At 38.9% G+C, this 18,120-nt stretch overlaps 1 protein-coding gene across 2 annotated transcripts in view; it reads left to right on the top strand.

The window, feature by feature from the left end:
* Positions 1-345: 345 nt before the first annotated feature.
* The window catches only part of mapk1 (mitogen-activated protein kinase 1), a 92,198-nt gene continuing 74,423 nt past the window's right edge, over positions 346-18,120 (top strand). Inside the window, exon 1 of one of the 2 annotated variants that reach the window (XM_059983213.1) lies at positions 346-504. In XM_059983213.1, the coding sequence (XP_059839196.1) occupies positions 377-504 (128 nt within the window). In that variant the 5' untranslated portion in view covers positions 346-376. The remainder of the gene's footprint in view (positions 505-18,120) is intronic. The other variant, XM_059983214.1, reaches the window with a different exon arrangement.

Raw genomic sequence — 18,120 nt, 5'->3', positions numbered from 1 at the left:
AAGACGTTCGCTGATTACCGCGCTTTCAATCGCGCGCTTGTCGTCAGGTGATAGTTCAGGCCGCCCAATACGCTGGCTGATTAACGCTGGGGAATCATCTGGTGCGTGAATGGACCAATAGAATTTCACATTGCGGGTTCCATCCGCTGACTCGTCGGTTGCTGCCGTGCAGATGGGTCCTTTATCGCCCAATCAACTTGTTCGTTCGCCAATCGCATCAGATGGTCTACCACTGTCCAATCAGTTTACTCGACGGTTGCTGCAAATCAGCTGGTTTCCAGCTGTCCAATCCCTCTGCTCCCTGTTGATCTGCCGTCACGTGTGCCTGGCAACCCAATAGGCGGAAGCCTTGGCCATTCCGGGTTATCTGTGTAAGATGGCGGCCGCGCCGACTCTGCCTCCGTGCGCAACCGGGCCTGAAGTGATCCGTGGGCAAGTGTTCGATACCGGGCCTCGATACACCAACCTCAGCTATATCGGCGAGGGAGCTTATGGCATGGTTTGGTGAGTACAGTATCTGTTGCGGGAAGAGGGGTAAAATGGGAGATGCCTGGAGGCCGCGGTAGGAATGACAGGGGCTGTAGAAGGAGGCCGAGATTTAGGGAGGGGAGAGCGGAGGGGCAACTGAAAGTAGGAGGGGTTGTGGAAATGCGTGTGGAATTTTATTCAGTCGAGCAAGGATTGAGGTGGACGAGAGGTTAAAGAGGCAATTGGGGCGTTGAGTGGGGTTAGATTGATAGGAGTTACGGAGAGTTACGGAATGGATGCTGGATAGTAAGGACCAAGGAAAATGAAGAAAAAGAGAACAAAATACAGGGGAGTAGTTCAGGTGTTTGGGGAGAAGAGAATGATTCCGGGAAACGTGAATGAGAAGAGGGAGACCTTGGTGCAGCGGGAAATAATGGATTGTAAATATGGAAAGTGGATTGTAATCAGGGTGTGGTTAGTCTTACGATATTGAACTCAAGAGTAGGTTTTGATGCCATTTAGAAATCTGCTCACTCTTTTGGAGTTATACGTCTTAGGTTCTATGTTTTTGCTTCCACTTTTGTATCTAGATAACTTGTAGAGTTGAGATATTTATGTAGTTGCCAGCCAGCCCTGATGCAATTTGTGATTTCGAGAGCCCTGCGTTCTCCAGCACAATCAGTAACGTGTTGTGAATGAGTGTTGTCTCAAGCGGCGAGATGCAGTTTAAGATACAATTTCTGCTAAAGCCTGTAGAGGATTTGCCTGTTGTGACAGGCAAGCAATGGAGCTGCTTGCCTGTGCTTGTAAATTTGGTGCTGTGTTGTTGTATAATATAAATTAGGTACAATTTGCAATTGCAATATCTTTGGTTGGTCCCAAAAGCATTGCATTAGGGGTAATCCTTAAGAGTTTAATATTTGTATCAATTTTTTTTATTGAAAAGGACTATAGTTGGGAGTTTTTTATGGAAGCTTTGTCAAATCATGATTTTTGCGGAGTTATTATTCACTGTCATTAATTGGCCTCCATTATTTTGGTAATTTTTCATGAGTCTGGGCACTGTGTGGGTTTATACCTATTTGTGGGTTGTGCTGATATACTTGACTCTATTTTCCAGCAGTGACTAAGTGAATATCAAAGGGAGACCCTGATGCAGAACATTTGTTCCATTGAAATGACTGTGCTCACTTAATGTTTGCTCAAAGAACTTTTGCATAAATGTTAATTAAATCTCACTTGTTGCTGCTTTTAAAGTGCTGAATAAGTTTTGTTTCTTACAATCTCATGATTAGATGTTACCCAAGTAAAAGATGCATCCAATATTAGTAGAAGTGTAATTGGTAAAATTAGTTTATTATTGTCATATGTACCAAGATACAGTTAAAAAAGATGGTCTTTCATACTGTCAAGAAGATCAATTACTTACAATCATCCATTGAGGCAGTACAAGGTAAAACAGTGAGTACAGAATAGTATTACAGTACAGTAAAAGTGCATTGCAGGAGGTAATTCTTAAGAGTAAATTGATTAATAGAAGTAATGAGTAGATCTGCAGAGAGCAGCTTGCAACGAGTTGCCACACTCCGGCGCCATCTTGATGAAAGTTATGGCTTTTATTACAGAATAAGGCTTGAAGAATCAACATTTGTGCTTTGTAGAATTATCATTTATGCTCTGATATTTTAAAGCAATAAATTGGAATAATAAGTTGTCTTGTGCGAATGACTTGCTGTGATACTTTTGATGGTATTATGATGACAATATTTGATTGAACTTATGCACTTAGGTAATTGGTCTAATAACTTAAGCACATTAGGGTATTAATTGGGTAAGTTCCACCATCTTTTCAGGAGTATTTCCACAAACTGCAGAAACATTCTCTTTGTCTCCCCATTTGATGTTTTGCCAACACTTGTAAAGCTACAACCTGTTTATTGATCTATTTGCCCGAAGGTTAGTATTTTCTCTACTGCAATTGCTTACAAGGTTTGCACTGATAGTTCCTCAAGAGCTTATGAATGGGGGATTACTGACCCTCTTATTGATTTTCATGTATTGTAAGTTCATTTATAAGCAGAAATGCCCCCATTCTTAGTTGCCTCCTTATAATTCAAATCATCCTTTCATTTGCAATATCCTGGACCAGAATTATCTTCTGTTGTCTAGCTGAGATTAACTTTTGATTGTATAAAGTTTTAGCAGCATCTCCTTTTTGTTCATTCGTCACAGCTAGGCGTATTTCTCTATTACAGTAAGATGCTTCTTTTGGTCCTTGTTTTGAAATATATTTTTGAAATTTATTGTGGAAAACAAAGTGATAGATTATGAATAATAAGGATTTTTTAAATTAACAAAACCCTAATTATATTGGCATTTAAACATTTAATTGCAAATGTCCATTTTGACAGCATCACACAAGTTTTATGATATTACAGAATTTCTATTGTCCTGCCTAATGTTTGTTTTTCCTAATGTTTGTCTAATGTTTGTAATGTAGCTACTTGGAAGCTACAGTTTATTCTACAGGTTTATTCTAAAGGCCTGTTAACAGAAAACTATGATATGTACAATTCCCTCACCAGAACTGGCTGATGGAGATGTTCTTCATTTAAGCATACTGCATAAATATGACTACAGTCTCCTTCCTTTTCTGACACATGGGATTTAGTGTACAGTTGCTGGCAAAACTGGTTTAGCCTTCTATGCAGTAGAATTTTACTTTTTGTTTATTGACTGCTTTCATTTGTACTAATGATTGAAGTCTTTGGTGTTAATTCACCTTTAACATTTTCCTGAAAACTGCAGATGAGGGAGATACTGTTGTGCAGAGGACAACCATTTAGTCCAGAGTGCTTTGATTGGCTCTTTGAAAGAGTTGTCTAACAAGTTGTACTTCTGTTTTTCATAACCTGGATTCTTTTCAAACTAATTTTTAAATTTCTTTTGAGTGATACCATTGAGAGTGACATGGTAGCATAAGGCTTTACAGTACAGGCGACCAGGTTCAATTCTTGCCACTCTTAGAAGGAATTTGTATATTCTCCCCGTGACCACATGGGCTTCCTCCAGGTGCTCTGGTTTTCCCTTTGAGTCCAAAGACGTACTGGTTGGTAGGTCAGTTGGTCATTGTAAATTGTCCAGTGATTAGGTGAGGGTTAAATCGGAGGATTGCTGGGCATCATGGCTTGAAGGGCTTGTTGCGTTCTATAGCTCAATAAAAATAAATCGATTTCTGGGATTCTCTCATTGAAATTCAGATCATGGGAATACCTGTTTAAAGAAGTTGCAACTTTCCTCTCATTCTGCTGTTAGTTACCCAATATGTGGCCATTCTGGTACCTGACTGTAACTGTAAACAAGGCAAAGTAAATTGTCATCTTTCCTAGTGTGCTTTTGCCAATTGTAAATCTGCACACTCTGGAACTGGCCATCCTGCCAATGATGTTGTAAATGCAGAGAAACTCCCCAGACAATTTCAGCATACTATCATGTTAAAAAAAAACAACAAACAACTACAGGTAATGATAGCTGGATCACAGGAGTGAGGGTGGTAGACTTGAGGCAGTGCTTAGCTTACAGTCGAATCATAAAGTTGTGTATAAAATGAGAAAATTGAAGATTCACTACCAGGTGATTTCTTCTACCATTTCTTAAAATGATCATATCAAAAGCAGAAGGTAACAGAAGCACTCAGTAGTATTTGTGAAGAGAGGAACTGTGCTGTTGTTTCCGGTTATTGACTCTTGTTCTCTCTTCCCACCCCAACCAGTTGTGATCCCATCAGATCTGGTTTGAATGGTCAAACCAGTTTTCTCTGATTTGAGTGCATCCCTATTACTAAGAAAGTAGAGTAAAAACCATGATAATGCTACTATAATTAACAGTACTGCTATTTGTTTCTACAATACTCTTCTGGTCCACAATCAGGTGGTTTACTGTATTTGAAGCAGGCAAATGAAATTGTATGACTTTGTTATCCTAGTTGAGTGTATGAAGTCTGCTGATATATGAAGTGTTTCCTGTTCTCTGTGCATCACCTTTCAATTGCCGTCAATTCTACTGCGGTTGGTGTACACGTAGTGTTTCTTGCAAAGCTTTAGATTCTTTACTAGTCTCTCAAAACTGAAACCATCTTGCTTCCATTGTATTGCTTTCGGGGATTATGAGAAGTCTGTTTGGAGAAATGAATGAAATACTTTGCCTCAAAGTTTTGAAGTTTGTGTGATGGTATCTTTGCTATCGATATTCATATATTTTAAGTTTTTGTTTATCATGTTCAGAAGTAATCTTAAGTTAACTTAAAAGTACCATTAGGACATTTGAAGTCTGTATAAATGGTCAGCAGATTTTGGCCACAATTTGGCTAAATGTGTGGTTTTGATGTATACTTGATTGAGTAGTTGCTACTTTGGTTGACTGCTCCTTCTGTCAGGCAGGTTTCAGACTGTCATTGCTAATCTATTATATCACTGTAGTCTGTGTCAGTAGAGACTGCTGCAGGTGAAATTAATGAGTTTGAAATGCTGTATTACGACTGTCCCTTATGTGGTTTGTTAATATCAACATTTACAGGAAAAGGATTTAAGGGTCTTTGTGGAAAGGTAGCCAGATGACATTGACAGTGAGTCAGAGATGAGGTGAAGAATAAGTACTTGCACTTTAGGAGATGGGGCCAAGGGGATTTTGACGAGTTGCTGCTTGTGCAAGGTTTGTTAGTAAGTCGGCTAAAAGCCAAGTTGAATACTGCAGCCTAGAATTACAGAAGCACAATGAGTGTTTCACCAGTGTATAAAGCAATGGCAGATCGAGGTGGTAAAGTATTTGTGTAAGAGCGGATATGGGGTTGAGATTGGAAGCTCGTCTTCGGGTCAAATAATGTTAAGTCAAGAGCATTCTACTTAACATAAAGGGATGCAATTTGTAGGGAGAGAAGGGATGGTGGTAGGACCAAAGCAATCATTTAATTGTTTTATATCAATTTTAGAACTGGATTAGATGTTGGATGTACAAGCTGACAAAGGCAATAGGGAAATTGCAATGTGTGTAATTGCAATGTCCAGTTTTACTTTGGTTCTGTTAATGCTGGTATTTTTATTCAAGTGTTTGGAATATTCATTGGAGCTCCCTGTTTTGAATGCAAGCTGTTCCTTTGAGAGTGCTATGAATTGCAATGGCATATTTCTGTTTTAAGACAATGCAATACATGATAATATAGAAAGGAAGCTGTTCCTAATTGCTGAATGTATCTTCAGGCTACCTACTATTCAATAAATGTATACTGTAATTTATTCATTATTATTTTACTTTTTTACTGTATTTTGTATTGCTTTGAACTGCTGTTAAGTTATCAAATTTCATGTCACATGCTGGTAAAAATAAACCTGATTCTGGTACTGTACCTTCCTCCTGATGGTAACAATATGAGGGCATGTCCTGGGTGATGGGGGGTCCTTAATGATGGACATAGCCTTTCTGAGGTACTGCTCCTTGAAGATTTCTTGAGTATTGTGGAGGCGAGTAGCCAAGATGAAGTTAACTAAGTTTACGACTTTCTGTAGCTTTTGGTCCTGTGCAGTCACCACCCCCTCCCCCCCCCCCCCCGGTACCGGACAGTGATACAGCATGTCAAAATACTCTCCATGGTTCATCTTTAGAAGTTTGAGTGTTTTGGATGACAAACCAAATCTCTTCAAACTTTTAAAATATAGCCACTGTCTTGCTGCCTTTATAGCTGCATCGATATGTTGGGACCAGGTTAGATCCTCACAGATCTTGACACCCAGGAACTTGAAATTGCCCACTCTTTCCACTTTTGACCCCTCTGAAGATTGGTTCATGATTTCTCATCCTTTCTGAAGTCTACAGTCAGCTCTTTCATCTTACTGACATTGAGTGTAAGGTTGTTGCTGCAACACCACTCAACTAGCTGGTATATCTTGCTCCTGTACTCCCTCGCATCTCCATTTGAGATTCTATCAACAATGGTTGTATCATCAGCAAATTTGTAGATGGTATTTGAGCTATCCTGAATCACAATCATGCATATGAGAGAGTAGAGCAGTGGGCTAAACACACACCCCTGAGTTGTGCCAGTGTTCATTGTCAGCGAGGAAGAGAGATTATCACCAATCCCCACAGTTTGTGGTCTTCCGGTTAAGAGGTCAAGTATTCAATTGTAGAGGAAGGTACAGAGTTCTGTAATTTGTCCATCAGGATTATGGAATGATGGTGTTAAACGATAATAACCCAGTTAGTAAAGGCCACATTAGGAGTGCAGCCTAGACGGTTTCAAGCTTTGCTTTGTAAGAGTTTGCAAATTCCTTTGGTTTTGGACATTTCTAACATCTATCACAATTGTTTTAAAACAAAGTTTTAAGAATAAATGAACTTAAACTGAGTTTTTTTGTTTGCCATCAAGTCAGAAATTCACATTCAAATAGGAATTCTGATTTTGCTGATGTAAAATTGCAGAGGTTGCCTCAATGTACTGGCATGTGTCACTGAATACCAAATTATATTTAGTCTATTTATACACTCACTGTCATTTACTACCTGCACAACAGCCATTGTTTGATGTTGGCATCATTAGTCACCTCACACCTTACAAAGCCATAGTAGAAGTGAGTCCTTGTTTCTGAGGAACTGCCTGAGATTAAATTTCCCAGATATCAGTCTGCAATTTTGTTGATTATGACTGAAATATTCACTTGGAAAATGTGCCATTTTCACGTGTGAATGTTCACATGTCAAAATGGCATGTTACTTGAGTGAATATATCAGGTAATGTTATTGGGTTAAATTGTTAGGATATTTTGATTATAAGTGTGACTCAAGTTTTCCTAATCAGAAGTGGGTCCTTTTCAAAATGAAGGCACCTTGGGTAATAGTGATGCTTTCTACTTTTGCAACTGTGAAATAGTAATGAAAGTGGAGTCCAAGTGTAAGTTTGATTATTCTTGAGCTGTCTGATGACCATTCCTATCTGAAGCACTAATGATTTAGAGTAGTGGACTTCTGTGTTCAGTACAACTTGTATTCTCTTTAATGTAGCAATGCCAAATCAAGAGCTTCCCGGTCTTTCAAAAAGCATCAGCTTTTAAATGAAGGATTTTCTTTTTGTGGATAATGCAGTGATAAAAGTAAGAATGAATGGTGAACTTGTCTTGCATCAGTTTGAAAGCTTGTGATCTAGTTTGAACCTTTTAGAGAAATTTGGCAGCACAATGACACTCTTTGCTGAACTTCAAGCTCTAATTCCCTTTATTTTCATACTTTTGCAGTGCAGTATTAACAGCATTTGTGTTGCACTGTTAATGATAAATTGTTCTCCTGATGTGCAGTCACAATGTGTTGCCATTGGAATCCAGCTTTTGGCTATAGAGAATGCTAAGTGCTGCAATATTGCATCTGTATCTACACAAGATGACAACACATTTAAAATACAAGTATAATTATTTTTGTAATGTATTTTTCTATTTCTATCATGTCTCTCAGTAGAGCTTTCAATGCACTGTTGACAGTAGTGATGAATATTTAATTCTGATTCCACCTATACCCCATCAGTTCCTATCCTAACCGTCCCTTGCCCTCCTACTGCTACATGATGCCAATCTTGCCTCTTCTCTATCAATCCTCGTACGGAGTCTTGACTCAATGTGGCTTGTGCCTTCTGCTTCCACAGATGGAGAACTGGAGAAGTACAACACAGAAATAAACCTTCTGGCCCAGTGAGTTCACACCGACCATCAAATACCCTTTTTCAATAATGGTGATTGACCCACTCAGTTTTTCACATGTTCTGTTTTTTGTTGCACTTGTATCTGGTGAAACTAATCACATAAGTTTCTGCTGTGAGTCTAGATTGTATGAAGGCTCCTGATTTGGGAGTGGTACATAGATAGCTTGAGTCAGCTTCTGAAAAGCATTTTGTAATGTTACACTGCTTAGCTGTGTTAATTGCCCAACCATGTGATCACACTTTATTCAAGTTCATTCAAAATGTTTAATTCTGGAACAAATCTTTGAAGTGCTCGTTAACTGCATGAAGCTACTCTTTTCTCCATCTCTTCCCTCCTCTCTCGAAAGAGCGGTATATCATTTCAGTGCTTGTCAGATTGGAATGGTAACAAGTCTCTAACCCTCCCTCCAGTCAACACTTTCATTGGCTGGGTAAATTCATACTACTTGCATGGAGCTGACTTTATATCATGGTGTACAATGGAGTAATCTGCATTGGTTTAGTGCTTCACATTTGAAAATACACAATGACCAGCTCTTTTTCTATTCTGGGGAATTCCACCTAGTGAAGAGCTATATGAAAAACACATTCATGCTAATTGAGCTCTTGCCCAGAGCTTCAAAGTTGTAACCCAAATAGTTGGTTTATTTCCAAAACGATGGTTGCGTTATAACTTCTCCAATGTGTTTTTTGCTTGTGTTTCATATCTATGAATCTCAAATACTTGCAGGGCTGCCTCAGTAGGGATTCACTGCAGGAGCATGACTGCTGTCAAACTCTCTGTGCAAACAGTAACTAGACAGTGATATTTCAAAATCTGATTTGATAGGCTAAATATAACTATTATTCAAAAGCTGCAACCAGCACTTAGCCTCCTTAGTCAAACCATTAGGACTCTTTTAGAAATAGTAATCATGTTTAACAGCTTCTTTTGTTTTCTGTATATTTAAAATGTGATGGGCTATTGGTGAAGTAGGTGGGAGGAGTTAAGAGTCTGACAGTTGAAATGACAAGACCGCGGAAGTACCTTGGGTTAATAACTGTTTACTAATAATTCTGCTCTTGCACTGTTTGAATTTGTAATGCCTCCAAAGCAATTCTGTTGGCATTGGCATTTGCTGGTTTAAAAAAAATCTTGCACCCGTTTTGTATTGCAAGCAGTACTTATCACAAGAGACAAAACTAATTAGTTACTTCTATTGCAAAATTTGGAGGGTTAGTGATTGCTGATTCCTGTTCCTTTTTACATTTAGGTTAGGAACAGTTACAGCAGTTTGCTCCTGTGTAAAGCTGCTATTTCATTGTTGTAAAACTGGCTACCACAATGCTTGCTCTGAACATTTATAATAACTTGCTTTAAGGCTCTTTGGGATGTTCTGAGGCTGTGAAACATTTTTTATTTATATATAAAACCATTAGATATAGGAGCAGAATTCAACCATTTGGCCCATTGAGTCTGTTCCACCATTTCACCTTGGCTGATCCATTTTCCCCTTAGTCCCAATCTCCTGCATTCTCCACGTAACCCTTCATGCCCTGATTAATCAAGAATCTATCAACCTTTGTCTTAAATATACCCAATGACTTTGCCTCCACAGCTCTCTGTGGTGATGAATTCCACAGATTCACCACTCTGGCTAAAGAAATTACTCTTCATCTCTGTTCTAAAAGGATGTCCTTTTATTCTGAGGCTATGCCCTCTGGTCTTGGACCATAGGAAACATCATCTCCATATCCACTCTGTCAAGGCCTTTCAATATTGAATAGGTTTTAATGAGGTCACCCCTCATTCTTCTGAATCCCAGTGAGTAGAAGCCCAGAGCCGTGAAACGCTCCTCATGACAAGTTTTTTCAATCCCGGAATCATTTTTGTGAAACTCCTTTGAATCCGCTCCAATGTCAGCAAATCCTCTTTTGGGTAAAGGGCCCAGAGCTGCTCACAGTACTCCATGAGGCCTCATAAGTGCTTTATCACATGTAGTCCTCTCAAAATGAATGTTAACATCGCATTTGCTGTCCTCACCACTGACTCAGCCTGCAAGTTAACCGTTAGAGAATTCTGCACAATGACTCTCAAGTCCATTGGTAAGCTTACTGAATATGTAGCATGTGAGTGCAATTGTTCAGTTTCTGCTAGTTATAAACACTGGGCACCGAGATCAAAGAAAGCATTTCTCGCAGCATTGCGCCAGTGTTACCCTATATAATTTACTGTTGTTCAAGATCCTTGGTGTTCTGACTTGGGTGACTGTGTTACCACTGAATGGTAACCAATGGTATTTCAATGGTATTGAAACCATTGGTATCCAAGATACTTACCAGCTTCAATCCTCTGAAGTGAAGTAACTCCAGAAGTGGTTTAATGCAAAAGTAGCTTCATAATATTGTTTTCTTTTCACAGATCTTGAAATATAGAAAAATTGATCTATGCAACTAGACTTAGTTCTAAATGATATTGGTAGAAGACAGGAATCACTTATTACTGGTCATTAATCAGAAAAGAGCTTGATTGAATTGGTGGAAATGACATGGAGAGGATTTATTTATATATATTTTTAAAGACAGTGCAGCTACAGGCCCTTCTGGCCCAATGAGTCCATGCTGCCCAATTGCACCCATGTGACCATTACCTTTACCTTTCGAATGTAGGGGAAAGCCGGAACACCCAGAATTCCCAACGTCATGGGGAAAATGAACAAACTCCTAGTGAACAGTGGAGGAATTGAACCTGGGTCACTGGCGCTGTAATAGTGTTATGCTAACTGCAGTATATGGGAAGTTTTTTTTAAGTATATATTCAAGATTGGTAGAGCAATAATCTAAAACAATTTGTTGCAGTGGAATTTTATTACCTCCTGGGTAACTTTGCACGTGGTATACATTTTGCAGTTTGTTTAGATAAAGTTTGCATGTCTCGCATATATTTGAAATGTGTTATAAAAATGTGGATATATAAAACATTCTTGAAGCTAAAGTTAGTTTATTTTTGACTAGACATTTGTTCTTTAAATGACTCTTTCCAGCTATTGAGAGAGAGGAAATTGAGTCTTTTGAATCCAAAAGAAATATCTGAATTAGAGTTGAGTTTTCCTCACAATGATGGTTCATAATTGGCTCAGCTAGTTAGTTTCCCATTCCTGAAGTAATGGAAGAACACTAGCATGACATCATTACTTCAAAGATGAATCTTGGACTTTTTGGCATTGAATTTCACTTTGAATTACTCAAGTCTTTTTTCTCAGCCACCTACATCCACCAAAATAAATTTATCAATATCTAGTCAACCAGCTGATATCAACTAATTTGTGAAGTCTACTACATGATTTCCTCTAGAGAAGGTTGGAGAATGGAGTTGATAAAGGTGCAAAAGCAGCATTGTCAGCCAGGACTTGCAGTCTCTTGGATATGGAGTGAATAATGAAGATGGGCAAGGAATTTATGGTGGCAGTATTACCACTGTATCCTCAATCACACAGATTTAAGGATGCAGGCATGGATTCAGTGGCTGTTATCTAGGTGGTGCAAATTCTGTTTTTGTGTTGCTGTATTTTGACCTTAGTAGTCATGTTCCTGTTCTACCGAAGTGCTGCAAAGCTATGACTATCCTCTAATGGAAGAGTCTAGAATGAGAGGGCAATGAGAGTCTTAGGAAAATGGTACTGGCATTTGATGGTACTTTGGCAATTAGTGGTGTTTCATTTTTGGCAGAAGTTGCTCAGGTGTACAATGTTCAGGATCATTGGGGACCAAAGTTACCCCAACCACAAACTGTTGTAGCTGCTACCATCCAGGAGAAGGTATCGCAGCATTAAAGCCAGGACCAACACTCTCCAGGACAGCTTCTTCCACCAGGCCATCAGACTGATTAATTCATGATTAGTATTTCTAAGCTATATTTACTGTTCTGGTGTATATCTTACTGTATGTACTATTTGTTACAAATCGCTGTGATTTGCATGTTCAGATGGAGTTGTAACGTGAAGATTTTTACTCCACACGTATGTGAAGGATGTGAGATGTAAAGTCAATTCAATTCAATGTTTGTTAGTATTAGCATTAGTTTTCCCCTCCTTGCTCAAAGGAAAAATATAAAAGTCATTGCTTTGATGCTTGTGCATATCTGCTTTTAAAGCCTGCTCATGGTATTGGATTCAATGAGTTCTTTGCAGATGAGTCTGCTTAGTTGATCAAGTTGATTCGATAAATGGAAACAAGGCTGAAGCAATATAGATTTTGGATTACTCTTCCTGGTTGCAATTTTGTAGCTAATAACTACATCCAAGTTGTTGTATTAGAATAGAATTTTCCAATATAGAGGGCTTTCCTCACTGCTTACAATGAGAAACTCGAATCCTTGCCACATTGGTGATCATTTTCTAATTCCTTGTTTTCAGGAGTTTCTGAAGGCATGAATTCATGAAAGCGCAGTTTTTAAATTTATCAAATTAGAAGAATATCCATGGAACCTTATTTCATTCGAGCCTTCATCAAACATTGCTCTTTAAAAGTTTTGATGGCATGATGGGATTATTTCTCTAAAAATGCTCCATTGTGTTTCTATGTATACATCAGTTATATGGTTATATAGTTGTTTACTGTCATATAAGTACAATGACTTTGCACTTGGTACCCTTTACATTGTTTGAGGTTAAATTAAATTTGTAATATACTAAACTGCTAGTCAGAATTTCCCAATTTCATTTCTAGACTGAGATGCATTACTTTATTTTACTAATGTAATAGTATCTCTGCTTTTGGGGTGGCTAAGAATGTTGATTTAATCAATGTAGTATAACGTTGGCATAGAGACAATATTATCTTTAATCCCTATCTAGTCTTTAGAGGGTTGATTATTTAAGGAACAGAGGGAAGGGAATGGAAGACACATGATGAACTGAATTATAGAGAAGGGAATTTTTTTAGGCCAATCCAGGTGCTGTGATACTTGATCTTAATGATTGTAGCAACCAATGGATGTGTAGATATTTAGATAACTCCTCATCTTCAGTCCCTTTACTTTATGCTTCATTGTCTGTGGTAGATGTCTTTGCTGAATGTGCTTTTTCTTTATGGGGGTGTTTACAAGCAATCTTCCTTTAAATCTGTTAGCAACAGAAGCCTTGAGTATTACTGAGAAAAGAGTTCACCTTTGATAATATGAACATTTGAAGTAGTGCATACAGTGAGTGCACAAGGGTGAAGTCAATTACTTCTGACAGTTGGGGAATGAATAGTGACTTTATTTTGCTGCTGATATCAATATTTGTATTGCAATCCACTCACAACTGTAGGTTGTGATATTTCCTGCATCTTATATAACGCCTGTTCAGTTTAAATTTTTTTTTAGTGAATTGTGTTTGTACTGATGATGTAATTGCTGGGAAGTGAAGTGCTGCTGTCATTTAGTGTTCTATAGAACACTACAGCTCAGTACAGGCCCTACAGCCCTCCATGTTGTGCCGACCCATATAATGCTTAAAAAAATATTAAACCCACACTACCCCATAAGCCTCCATTTTTCTTTCATCCATGTGCCTGTCCAAGAGGCTCTTAAATACCCCTAATGTTTTAGCCTCCACCACCATCCTTGGCAAGTCATTCCAGGCACTGTGTTTAAAAAAAGAACACAAACAAACAAACTTACCCCTTGTGTCTCCCCTAAACTTCCCTCCCTTAATTTTGTACATATGCCCGCTGGTGTTTGCTATTGGTGCCCTGGGAAACAGGTACTGACTATCCACCCTATCTATGCCTTTATCACCCTCTTGTAGACCTCTATCAAGTCCCCTCTCATTCTTCTACACTCCGAAGAATAAAGACCTAATTTGTTCAACCTTTCCCTGTAACTTAAGTGCTGAAACTCAGGTAACAGTCTAGTAAATATTCTCAGTACTCTCTCTATTTTGTTGATATCTTTCCTATAATTCGGTGACCAGAACTGTACACAATACTCCAAATTTGGCCTTACCAATGCCTTGTATGATTTTAACATTACATCCCAACTCCTGTACTCAATGCTCTGATTTATAAAGGCCAGCATACCAAAAGCTTTCTTCACCACCCTATCCACACAAGATTCCACCTTCAGGGAACTATGCAACAGAGATCACTCTGTTCCACTGCATTCATCAATGCCCTACCATTTACTATGTATGTCCTTTTTGGATTATTCCTACCAAAATGTAGTACCTCACACTTAACAGCATTAAACTCCATCTGCCATTGTTCAGCCCACTCTTCTAACTGGCCTAAATCTCTCTGCAAACTTTGAAAACCTACTTCATTATCCACAACTCCACCCATCTTAGTATCATCTGCATACTTACTAATCCAGTTTACCACTCCATCATCCAGATCATTAGTGTATATGACAAACAACATTGGACCCAGTACAGATCCCTGAGGCACACCACTAGTCACCAGCCTCCAATCTGACAAACAGTTATCCACCACTACTCTCTGGCATCTCCCATCTAACCACTCTACATCTGACATCTGCATCTAACATCTCCCATCTGACCTCTACATCCAGGTCATTTGTAAAAATCACAAATCTGTTTCAGGACAGATCCCAAAAGAGCAATTTTAGTTTGATCCATGCCATCCATCAGTGCGAGGTTGGAGTATGTGTAAAAGATCTTGCAGCATTTGTACAGGGATTTGGTGAAGACCCTTGGCCTTTGACTGAAGCACAGAAATATGAGAGAGTGCATTCATGTGCTTGATTTTGATAAAGGTTGACATCATTAGATGAGGGGCTGCTCCCTTTGACTAGTGAGTCTGGAATTTGAGGATATAGTCTATCAATTATGACTGCAATTTCTTTGCCAAAGGACCTGTGGCTGTACTATCTAACTGAATCTAGGAATATGGAGAATCGGGCTAAAAATGTACTTGAAATGCTGGACTTGCCATGATCTAATTGAAATGCAGATCAGGGTTTAAGGGTCCATTATTTAAAGGGTATTTTAATATTTTGTACTCTGGAGTAAAGACGATTCAGAATCCTATAGCTTTCAAAGTGGCCAGGCCTTAAATTAAAACTTCTTGAGCTTTAAATTTATTTTAAGATGTTGTTCACATTCCTGTTTCCTTTCTACTTTGGCTTGCATTTTCCTCTCCAAATGTTCAAATGCCACTTTTATAAAGGCAGAGAGAAAAAAGTGCCAATATTTTAAATTTGGATTCCAATTGAGAGGTAGTCCTGATCTCCAAATGTAAGCAGGTTCAAAAAATAAATCAATATGCTTTTAAAAAAAGAAATAAAAGCTGAAATTACTGATATCATTCTCATGTAAATCTTTAATTCAGTATGGCATTAACTTCATCCTGAATTCACCTGTCAGCCTGGCGAAGGGTCTCGACCCGAAACATTGACTGCTTCTTTCAACGGATGCTGCCCGACTTGTTTGTTTCCATATCTGTCACCCCATGTTGAACCCTTTTATAATGAACACATTTTAAAATTAGCTTTGAAGCAGTGTTCTGCATTTGTTGCTTTTACTTAATGTTGAAAATGTATATGGACTAAATTGAGTTTCTGACGTTGAAAACGTCACTTGTCGGTATGAATATTTGATGGCATATTACAGGCCTGAAACCTGTGAAACGTATGCTCATTTATAGTGGCAAAAGTGAACATCGAAATAGTAAATGGGTATTTTGGCTCACTGTAGAATTATGGGAATATTGGATAGTAATTGTGTAAGTACAATTACTATACACTTTTTAGTTTTGTAATGTCTGGACTGTTGAGTGCCTACATTTAAGTGCTGTAGATTCTGGACTACTAGCGCACCTGATTAAAAGCTGCAGGCTCTAATTTTAGAAAGAAAATCAATTTTGTACTTGTACAGGCCACACCGGATTTCAAGCCGCAGGTGTCCCACGTTGTAATATGAGATATTTACACAGAAAGATATTACACGTGAGGATTTTTTAACTTTTAATTAAATCCGTATGGTAACATAAACAAATACATATTGCAAATGCTTTTTTTCGAACAGTGCCTGTAACACAGCTACTTCTAAATATACATACATATCGGTAACACACAAATTACGTTGCGTATACTTTTTTACTGAACAGTGCACGAACAACATTCCAATATCTCCTAACAACTGGTAAAAAAAATATGTATACTGCAGCCTACCAGGAAAAGTTATTGATCGCCTTCTTCATCTTCCTCCTGCGCACTAAAACCATCAAAGTCCTTCAGTGTCCAAATTGAATAAAACCTCAGGATCTCGTCACTCACTTCAGTCTCTTCGTTGTCGCTCTCACTTGAGCGCACGTGGTCCTCTTCATCATGCAGCAGTCCAGCCTTTCGAAACCCGTTGGTGATGTTGTGACACGGCTCCACGCATTTAGAATCCACTGGCAGACTTGAGTTAAAGATGCTCTTCGCATGCGTCCTGTTTTGGTAAAGGATTTCTCGCCGCTCGTCATCCAAGCCTCCCACTCAACGCGCAGCGCCACTTTAAGTGCCCGGTTTACGCTGATGTCCAGTGGCTGCAAATACTTTGTGGTGCCCCCTGGAATCACAGCTGGAATTGAGTTTGTACTCTTGATGGCAGCTTTCACTGAACTTTCATTGTCAGCCGCTTAAAAATCACCATCGGTGGAAGCTTTAGTCCGGATGCTGTGCAGCTCAGAACACGTAAAATGCGTTCTCTCATGGCCATTTGTTTTCAGTGTGATGGACCTTTTTTATTAACAGTCCGAGTGAGAGGCAGGTCAAACGTCAAAGGTATTTCATCCATATTTATGATATCATCTGGCCCGATGGAATTCTCTGCTATCTTTCTTTGAGTGAATGTGCGGAAGTTAGCAAGTTTTTCCTCGTGGTTGGAAGGGAGCTGCTGACACAGAGTCGTGTGTACCCTGATGGACAGGCCTTTTTGTCTCATAAATCTAAAACACCACGATGGCCCACCTCTAAAATCTTCGATTTTCATTTTGGTGGCGATTGCTTTAGCCTTCAGTCTGATCTGCACGGTGGAAACACCGCGGCCGCCTGCTCTCTGTGTGTTAACCCAGTCTTCAAGAAAGTTTTCAAGTTCGGGCCATCTGCTATGATTACCTCTGAAAGCTTTTGTCGTCTTTTTGCATTGACTCAGTTCTTCACACTGGCGTCTCCACCGTCTCACCATCGATTCATTTATGCCAAGATTATGTGCAGCAGCTCGATTTCCTTCTTCAACCGCCAGATTGATCGCCTTTAACTTAAAAGCTGCATCATATGCTTTTCTTCGAGTGTTTTCCATGTTGATGAGGGTGAGTACAAATGACTGATTTACAATAATTTAATTGTGAAAGTGCGCTTGATTTATCGTACAATTTCATTGGACCTCTGTGAACTACTCATCAATATTATTGGTCTACTGTTACGAGGCAAAATGTTTTTGGCGGCATGAAAAAAAAACATGCATTAGTAGTATAGGCCGCAGTGTTGCCGCAGTGTTCAAAGCGTGGGAAAAAAGTAGCGGCTTATAGTCCAGAATTTACGGTACTCAATGAGGCTGTGAACCAGGTTTTGAAAACGGGAAAAGTTTGGTTGTTTTGGGATTCGGGTCTTTTGAGTGAGTTAATTTGACTCTTAAAGAACTTGCTGCTGAGTGGTGAAGGATCAGCATACTTTTCCCAGATACATAGTACTGAAATCTCAAATTTAATTGCAATTGATATTTCATCTCTCATTTCCTTATATGGCATTGCCAACAGCGGAATCGGTTCAGTGCATTCGGCTTAGCACATATTGTTTCTGAGTGCAGGCTTGGCAGAGGAAAGGAAATCCCATATCCAGAATGAGCTAGTTAAATTTAGTGGCAGATGGAATTTAATGTAGATAAGTATAAGGTTTTGCACTTTGGGAACCAGGGTAGGGCATCGAAGTGTGTGGTAAACCAAGA

Source organism: Hypanus sabinus, chromosome 10 (assembly GCF_030144855.1).
Source record: "Hypanus sabinus isolate sHypSab1 chromosome 10, sHypSab1.hap1, whole genome shotgun sequence".
NCBI lineage: Eukaryota > Metazoa > Chordata > Chondrichthyes > Myliobatiformes > Dasyatidae > Hypanus > Hypanus sabinus.
The sequence above is the reverse complement of the archived record's forward strand: the minus strand, read 5'-3'. Positions and strand labels throughout refer to the sequence as shown.